This window comes from Trachurus japonicus, unplaced genomic scaffold (assembly GCF_045865225.1).
Source record: "Trachurus japonicus isolate A0001 unplaced genomic scaffold, Traja_1.0 AP030771.1".
NCBI classification, from domain to species: Eukaryota; Metazoa; Chordata; class Actinopteri; order Carangiformes; family Carangidae; genus Trachurus; species Trachurus japonicus.
Genome location: NW_028220904.1, coordinates 1 through 9,454, shown reverse-complemented (window position 1 = coordinate 9,454; position 9,454 = coordinate 1). Strand labels below are relative to the sequence as shown.

Below are 9,454 nucleotides of genomic sequence, written 5' to 3'. Positions count from 1 at the left end.
GCTGTAAATAGGCCTGGATGTAATGGCTAACTTGTTTGTTGTCCATGACTTTCAAATATTGACACCGGTCGGGTGTTTAGAGTGTTTCGGTGCCTGGACAGCTGCGCGGCAAAGATTTGGATGCGTTTCCCGACACAGTGAACGCACGTGGTGACAGCTGTATTAGCACTTTAAAAAGGAAACTTCTACCAAGGAGCTGCCAACATGAGACTTGTGATGCAGAACACAGAAAGTCTGCTGGACAGGATGTCTGACACAGACAGAGCTGCCGTGTTTCAACGCAGCTTCCTCCCCTGCCGGGAGCGTGAGCACACATGATAAGAACATCAGTGTAAACTGAACGTGAACCCTCTAAACGTAAATCACATGCAGATCTATGGGCTCACAAACAGATACTGAGTTTTCTATCTGTGAGGACAGGATAGGGAGTGAAAGATTGCATGGCAAACTGTAAAAACTAGTATCAGCTTGTTGTAATGTACATGATAAAACTACACTGAGCTTGCTTTTGAGTCGTCCTATGGATCAAACACTGTGTAAAGAGTAGGTTCAAGTGTTTATTTGTTATCTTTTTCTCTGATAACTCTGCCGTTCCCTCCTCTTTTTGACTGTTTGTGAGTGATCGAATTAAGTATGTTACATTTCAGGTAAGCACTTTGAGAAACCAAATCTGGCCAGGTTTGATGGTGGCCCCCAGTGGGCAGGGCTTATTTCTGTCAGGATATTACTGGTATTAACGATAGGTAACACTTTATAATAAGTACACACTATTAAGCATTAGTTAAGCATTAATAAATATTGAATTCTTCATTTATAATGCATGAATACTCATTAGTATGTAGTTTATAAATACAGTTTGTGGTTATCAGTGATGAGTAAAACATTTTTAACTGTGTTTATAAACTACATACCAATGAGTATTCATGTGTTATAAATGATGAATTCAGTATTTATTAATGCTTAACTAATGCTTAACAGTATGCACTTTTTATAGAGTGTTAAATTAGATGAACAGAAGAGCATTGTGATGTTGTGACATCACAACGTTACAGAGGTCCTGACAGCTCATCTTTAGGCTGAGTTGGTAAATATAGCCTGGGTGCAGATCCCTGTGGACTTCAATTTTAATACTTTCACAGTATTACAACAGAACATAGACCTGCATAATGGTGGAATTATAATGTGTTACTGAACGATAAATCAGATAAACAGAAGAGCATTGCGTTGTTGTGACATCACAGCATTACAGAAGCCCTGACAGCTCATCATTAGGCTGAGTTAGTAAATATAGCCTGAGTGCAGTTCCCTGTGGACTTCAATTTTAATACTTTCACAATATTGATACAGAACATAGACCTGCTTTATGATTGAAAGGATAAAAAAACAGAATGTGGAATTGTCCCTTTATACAAAATGAGACCTTTAAAAAGCTATGAGTATCATGGGATCTAGCAAAAAGGAAACGGTAAAGGTTCATGGTGCAACAAAACAAAGTATGACTAAGAGGAATAGAAACTACCAAGACAAGTAGATAAATAAACGAAAAGATATAAGAACATGAAAGATGTGCGGCCTGACATGATTGTTAACTTGTCTAAACAGCTCAGCATGAGTGATACAGATCATAGAGCTTTACTGTAAGTCAGTGCAAGGACAGGCATTTAACACAAAGCTGCAGGCACAAGTGTTCTGTAATCATTTCCCCAACTTAAATACAGCCTTTCTTCATGAGTGTGTGGCTGCTTGAAGCCAAACGCGGGCCCGGCCCACCACCGGCCCCAGGGCGGCTCCGCTGTGGCTATCACAGTGGCAAAGGCCGGACAGTTGAGGCGGTTGCCAAGAAGCCGTTGCCTTTTCTTTGAGGGCGACACTTCAGATGGGTGCAGCCATAAAGCAGAGAGAGGGAGAGGGAAAAAAAAAAGGACAAAAATATCCAGAAAGTTGGGTCTATAATTGGCTGTGCCTCTCAGCCTTTTTTTATGTGCGAGCACAGCCCTGTTGAGAACAGTAGAAGCCACCTCGTCCCCCAGTGAAACCCAACACTTTCCCCCCTTCGAAGTTCCCTCCCACTCTGTCCACCCATCCACAAGGTTGCTTGGAGCTCACCTCATCTCACTTTTAAACAACACTGTACACTGGATTGTCACCCTGGATTATATAATAATCTCATCTTGATTTCTGGCACCAGTTGGGGAGGTATTTTGGATTATTACCACCTGATAACGATGCTTCCCCGGTGCTGATCCAGGGGGCGAGCGCTGGAGGCAGAGACACTGACACCTCCACTGAGTGACAGGACAGGTAAGTGAAACATTAGCTTTAAGAAAAAGTCACACATCTGTTACATTAATGTCTCCAAAAAACCTTGACTCTAAACTACTTTTTATTCTTTATCAGGTTTGAATTGTTGCTTTTAAAAAAAAAAAGTTAAGTTATTCAGATGCTCTATCAGAGAACAGACCCTTTTTTTTTCTTTGGTTGCACATGGGGGAAAAAAAAAACTCTCTCTGTTTTTTACATTGTGGAAATGATAAACGTGGTGCTTCTGTTATAGACATCTACGTTGCAGTCCCAGGTCTGCCATTCAGAGAGGAAGTGGAAACAGGCCCCGATGATACAGACCCACAGTTTGTAAGGAATCTGGCTTCAGGTTCAGATGTTGACAGAGGCGAAGCAGCTTGTTTTCAGCTTTACCTTGGATACTGTATCTGCTTGTAAAACTGCAGATTTAATTCAGCGCAGCGCGGGGAGACCCATACAATATATTTCATCGTAATCAGAGATGAGAGGTAGACAAATTAGGATGTGTTAGACTTCCACAAAGTTGGGTAAAGCGGATTAGGAGCATGAATCCAAATCTTGTTCAGCTGCAGAGGCTGCATTTCTTTTTTCTTTTGGTTGAAGTCTTGCTGGGCTGAATTTCTCTGATTTTAAATGCTACACTAATGGAGGTAATTACAGCGATTCAGCTAGCGTGCTTATTCTGCTCATTAATAGCGGCAGTGAAACCAAGTAGCAGAAATAGCCCAATGAAGAATCAGATAAGGAAACTGGTATCTGGAGGCCAGAGCACTTTGCTTCACCCACAGTAAATAATGCAGCCTCTATTCCATATGCTATAGATGCCAAGCCACAGTCAACAGGCTGCTGTTCTGAAAATTGTCTTCCCACACCACGTTTCCTGGAATCACTTTCTGTTTAAATCACTTTCTATTTCATTTATTACTCTTTCACTCCACTTTGCTCCAAACTGTAAAATATTCTGTAAAGATGGCAAAATATTTATCTTTAAAACAGGAGAAAAACTGCAAGTGCCAGGGTAATAACAGTCATTTTAAAGAAATACAATAATACAGTAGCTGCATAACCTAACTATTCAGTTTCATAGAATATATCATGCCTCCCTTAAAGCATTAGTTTGACATTTAACTCTCTCTCTGTGCACTTAATATTAGCAGATTGTGAAGAAAGTAAAGTGTATTAAAAATCTAGATGGTTAGCTGCTACAGGGACACATGGTCCCCATTGGGGACGGCCATCTAGCCTAGCTCAGAATAAAGCCTATAGAAACAAGAGACTGTCAGCCTGGCTCTTTGAAAGCAAAATATGTCCACAAGCACTTACTCACTGCACGCAACCAATGTGTAAAGGTGAAAATTTGCAGCTTTACTTGGAGCGGTCACAAGTAGAGTCACTTATGGATGTGAGGAAAAAAAAAAAAAAAAGCTTCCTCACATTTTCAAAAATACACCAGAGTCAATCTGCAGCTGAGCCAATTAAGAGCATGCTTGTCCCAGACTGACTTCCTGTTGATGTAAATGGGACAAAATAACTTCATCATTCTGAAAATCCTGGTGATTATTCCAAAGGGTTTTACAGCTGCTTTTCCACTCATTGTTCATGGGAAAAGGAGCTTTTTGGACCAGTGTGCATCATCTCATGATCTCTGAAGTTGCAACACCCGGATGCTGAAATCACCTACAGTAAAAACACAGACCCACTCCTTGGAGCTTTGAGTCACTGCTCTTCGCCAAGAAATAATCCAACACCTAAATTCCTGTAAAAACACAATTTATCATTTCTACACTTCAACACTCTCCTGTCTATGTACTGTATTACTGTATGCACATATAACAGGATCAAATGTGTTTTAATAATGAACAATAAATATATTTTTAAAAACGTTTGTACAGAGCCAGATTACACCTGTTTCCAGTTTTCATTCTAAAGATAGTCTAACATTTTCTTGGTAAAGACTGAAGAATTTTCATCTAACTTTCTAGTATTTAAACTAAACTACTTGTGTAAATATTTCATTAGTTCACCTCTGACATAGCCTACAAGTACATTAACAGCATAATTCAGTGGAAATATCAGATTGCACAGGAAGGTGGCCAAGGATGTTAAGTAACTTTGGGGACATTTTATTGCTTGTGCATAAGTCAGACTTTCCTTTAACCTCCCCCTGATGACCCCCCACAGTGAAACACTCCCCCAGTCCAGTCAGGACCAGCCTCTGTTATGGCTACAGTCAGTCACACATCAACCATAATGGCAGGCATCACAACCACTGCTCTTCAATACGTGCGAGAATAGTTTTGTGTTTATACGACAGGTTTCTGTGAGTAGTGCCAACCCGTGCAAAAACAGCCTCGTAAATGAATCCAACAGAGAAGGGCTGATGTTTCCTTTGAAAACGAAACTGGTTGGATGAGCAAAACTCTGGAGGATGACACACAGTGCAACATCAGCAAACTGTGCTCTCCTTGTCCTTAACTGTCTTTGTGGGTGGAACTGGTTGAAAAAAAAAAAAAAAAAGTTTGGCAGCAAGTTCCAGCAATCTTTTAGTCCAGTTCTCTCTGGATGAAATATTCACTTGCTGCTGTAGAGTGTATTTCAGACTTCAAATTATCACGTCCTGAGAGTGGAGAACATTTCCTGCCAGCGTTCATACCAGAAATAAAAAAATAAAAAAAAGGAGACAATGAGGGGGAGGTGAGATAGAGAATTGCTTTTCCACTGGAATCCAGGGTTTCTGTTTTGTACATGTGTAGTTCGAAATGCAATTTCAAATCAGTTTCCACTAGTGGCTTGTCATTGTAAAGATGTGGCAGCAGCCTTTGTAAGAACCTCTTTATCTCTTTACATTGCAGGAAAGTCATCCTTCATCCACTTCAGCGCCTCTGTTGTAGAAATGATTACAGATGGTGTTTATTCATTCAGTGATGAAAAAGTTGCACAGACTCTTCAATTCTGAAATGTTTTCCTAATTCAGCGGTAGGCTACATTCACAAAATTGGCTTAACTGGCTGCAGTGTCTGCTAGAGTTCATGTAAGAACGAGTTGTTGATGTTTCCACTGACCTTTTCCACAGACTGGACAGCTTGATGGTGATAATAAGCTAAAACAAAACAAACCCAAACTGAGGCCGAGATGGAATTACGTGTGGGATTTAGGATCACCCTGGTCTTGTTCATTCTGGCCTTGACTCTTTCTGGCGAGAGAGTGGAAGCACAGAGCAGAGCAGGTAAGACCATTAAGAGTGAAAACTCTAGAACTTGTATTGACTGTCTGTGTGATTAAAGGGATACTTCACCCAAAATCGATAATTCACCAATTTTCTACTCCCCGTCATGAAGGGTTTGGAGAACTTTGGGAGTTATCAAAACGCTTTAGGAGTTCCAGGGGGGGTCCGGCTGGCAACGGATTTTCATATAATGACAGTGGATATTGCTCACTTTTGAATCGTCCAAAACACACACTATGAAACATCCAGGTACTGCTCCAAGTGGTTGCACAAGATGCGTGAGATTTGCTGCGAGATGTTCTTCCATGTTTACATCATACATCCAATGGTTTACAATGATGAACAAAGATCTTGCAGCAAATCTCGCGGATGCGCACAAACATCAACAGAGCCACTGGGAGCTACTGCTACAAAAAGGCTAAAAACAGAGATCAAATTATTTTTTTCCGAACAACTTTTTCACGTCACGGCTTCAGGACACTTGGGTCAGTACAGAACAGCAGTATGGAGGTATCTGGATGTTTCATAGTGTGTGTTTTGGACGATTCTAAAGTGAACTCTATCCGCTGCTCTGGAAATCCAAAAGCGTTTTGATGACTCCGAAAGTTCTCCCAACCCTTTCTTGGCATGGCAGTGAGTAGAAAATTGATGAATTATCTATTTTAGGTGAAGTATCCCTTTAAACTTTTCTCTATCTTTCTACTCCAGGGTGTAAGAATGTCCACTATGACTTGGCGTTTATCCTGGATACCTCATCCAGTGTCGGGAAAGAGAACTTCGAGAAGATCAGGCAATGGGTAGCCAACCTGGTGGAGTCTTTCGACGTGGCCGCGGACAAGACCAGGGTAGCTGTGGTTCGTTACAGCGACAGACCCACCACCGAGTTCCACCTGGGGAAACACAGGACCCTGGAAGATGTGAAGCGAGCTGCCCGTAACATACGCTACCTGGGGGGAAATACAATGACCGGGGATGCTATCGCCTACACCACCACCAACATCTTCACCGAGCGGAACGGAGCGAGGCCCAGCGCCAGAGGCATTCAGAGGGTGGCCATCCTTCTCACAGATGGTCGAAGCCAGGATTATGTTCTGGAGCCCTCTAAGGCAGCTGCCAAAGCCGGCATCAGGATGTTTGCAGTGGGCATTGGGGAGGCGCTGAAGGAGGAGCTGGAGGAAATCGCAGCTGAGCCGAAGAATGCCCACGTCTTCCATGTGACGGACTTTAATGCCATTGACAAGATCAGGGGCCGGCTGAGGAGGAGGCTGTGCGAGAGTAAGTCAGCCATCAGGCTCAGTGCCAACACATCGCTCACACTGAATGCCACATGGCCTCTTTTTTTCTTTTGAAGCCTCTCTTTTGAAGTCCGCCTGCCTCACCCTGAACGTGCACTTAATCAAATTAGACTCTTATTTTAACCTTTAACCACTATACGGAGGAAAAGACCCAAACCACAAAACCCCACCCTTACCACAAAGAGCTGCTGCACATACACTGTCCTGTCACAGCCTCTATTTGGCTGAATACGAAGAGTGTGAGGGGGATGTTACACAAACTGGCTTGTAAATGACAGTTTTTTAACCAAGACATTTCTGTGGTGCAGCTGTCTTTTTCACTGCTGCTTTGGTGCAGAGGTGTTTAGCACTGGAAAGCCTCTCTAACCTAAATAGTTTTTCCGCCAGTGAGGCGAGAAAAGTCACAGGCACATAGGCGTAGAAAATGAGTTTATCCTCCCAGATAAATTAGCAAAAATAGGCTCAAGAAGTAAAGTAACAGCTGTATGTCGTCCAGGAGCTGTGTGAAAAAAGTGGAAGAAGTATCTGCGTGCGAGTGTTTTCACAGAGAAGATGGATGCTTTGCACTCCAACGCTTGAAATTCCTGCCTAAAATTAGCCAGACAGGAAAGAAAAGGATGCCATAAGTCTTAGCCGCAAACAGCAAATACAAAAACGGAAATGACATGATTACATGGTCTTCGTGCATAGATTAGCATTGACAAACTATTCCTACTTTAATTTGGCACTGAATTGTCAGGATAAAGTAAAAAAAAAAAAGTAGAGATCCATTTGGAGAAAGACTCTAAAACACCTCCATTCTTTTTAAGACCATACTGTATCATCTTGCAGAGCACTGCTGGTGCAAGGACACTGTGGAGATTCATTTTATAGCCGCTGACCTTTGACCCTGCTCTTTGACTCCACAGATTTTCAAACTGCCAAGCGGTAATGTAGGTTATACATTGTGAAACATGCCGAACGGCGAGTTTGTAGAACTAACCAAAAGCTAAATTTACACAGAAGGAAAGCTCCGCTGTTTTCTTTCTGTAATCTCTAGAATCACAACGAGTGAGTCTCTAAGTATATCAGTGGTCAGCATAACTGGCTCACTGAGCAGTGTGAGTTATTTTCACCCAGAAAATTATACATCTAATGTTTCAAGTGGGTCCAGTGCAGCTGCTCCAGTGTCCATGTTGAATGTTTTCACCTTTTAATCTATAGGTTTAAAAAAGGAGCACTGTTTATCCTGCACTGCACTGATTCATTAGCGCGTGTGTGGGCTCGCTTAAGAATACCTGTGCATATTGACCCTATGTAACCTTGTTGACTCAGTACTCTAATATCAAAGCCCTTGTCTAACAACTAGAGTGTGTTAAAAGGTTCAATATTTTACACTTTCCCAGTGTTTTATTTGATGTGTTAATCCATAGGAAGACATATTTGTATTAGTAGGTATTAGTCTTCCTGACAGCTGGTTTTAAGGCTCAGAGTCTGAATACAGACCATGAGAATTTCTCAGTGGACTGAGCACTTTGATACTTCCACAGTGTTAATATAGTCCCTGGATCTGCTCTATAATCAAAGATAATAAAAACCTCACTTTATAGGCTACAATATGAGACTTTTAGAAAATTCAAGAGCCGTAATGATGAAAGGTAACGTGGGGAATAATAAAAACCTGCCTGAGACAACTATTTCCCAAACCAAAAGGTTTTTTTTTTTTTTTTTTACATTGCCTCCATTTTTACTGTCAGTCAGATACCTAAATTATAGTTGTAGGCCCACAAGTGAGGGAGTAGCTCGGCTATCTAGCATGCTAAGTCTCAGAGCGGTGGGACAATGAAGTCTTTTAAAAAAGACTGACGCACTTCCATTCATTCACTGAATGGTAATTTTTGGTGGACGAGCTGGCTTTATAAACAACATAAACCAAGAGATCTTCCAGTATCACTTAAAAAAGACTTTAAGACAGAAGAAATAAAGGCCTCCTGAATTTCACTGCTAAACAAACACAAGTCAAACATAAACAAGGACAGAGTTTACAGCTGAAATTAAAAATTTACCATGTGAAACTGAGATAACACCACCTGCAGGATAGAAGTACATGCTGACAGCTAAATTAGCTGCTTGGATTTTCCCCACAAGGCCTGCTCTGGTCTATGAAAAGGAAAAACAAGATATGTGAATGAGTGTCAACATAATGAATGCCACAAGGTTCAAAGCCTTTCTGACATGATGATTTTTATAGCAGTGATTTGAAGAAAATTGCAGTTTTTAATAGTCAGTAGTTGGAAGGCACACACAATCTATTGAGGAAGCTGCAGGGTCACGTGATGTTTCAGGCTACAGATAACATTTAGAACTGGTAGTCGACACCCTGTCAGTCTAATAATCAGCTTAATGAGAAGTTCCTCCTCACAGATTGATTACAAACTGATGATGGCCTCCTGACTGTTATTACCTGATCCACAAAAGAAAAAATATTTTTTGCCATGTTGGATGGGTGAGATCACCTTGTTAGTTGTAAGTTGAAGCAGATCATAGTGATTTTCACCGATCAGTCAGTTATTTAAACAGATAGTTTCTCACCTGAGTGCAGTTTTAAATGGTCAGTTAAGTGAAAAGATGCATACAGCTATTCTGTCTATTT

At 41.3% G+C, this 9,454-nt stretch overlaps 1 protein-coding gene across 1 annotated transcript; it reads left to right on the top strand.

Moving 5' to 3' along the window:
• The first annotated feature begins 1,563 nt into the window (after positions 1-1,563).
• LOC146960012 (collagen alpha-1(XXII) chain-like) lies at positions 1,564-7,194 on the top strand. Its single transcript, XM_085772706.1, has 3 exons — positions 1,564-2,301; positions 5,375-5,527; positions 6,236-7,194. Exons 2-3 carry the CDS (start codon positions 5,434-5,436, stop codon positions 6,874-6,876), a joined length of 735 nt encoding a protein of 244 aa, XP_085628832.1. The 5' UTR covers positions 1,564-2,301; positions 5,375-5,433; the 3' UTR covers positions 6,877-7,194.
• The last annotated feature ends 2,260 nt before the right edge of the window (positions 7,195-9,454 follow it).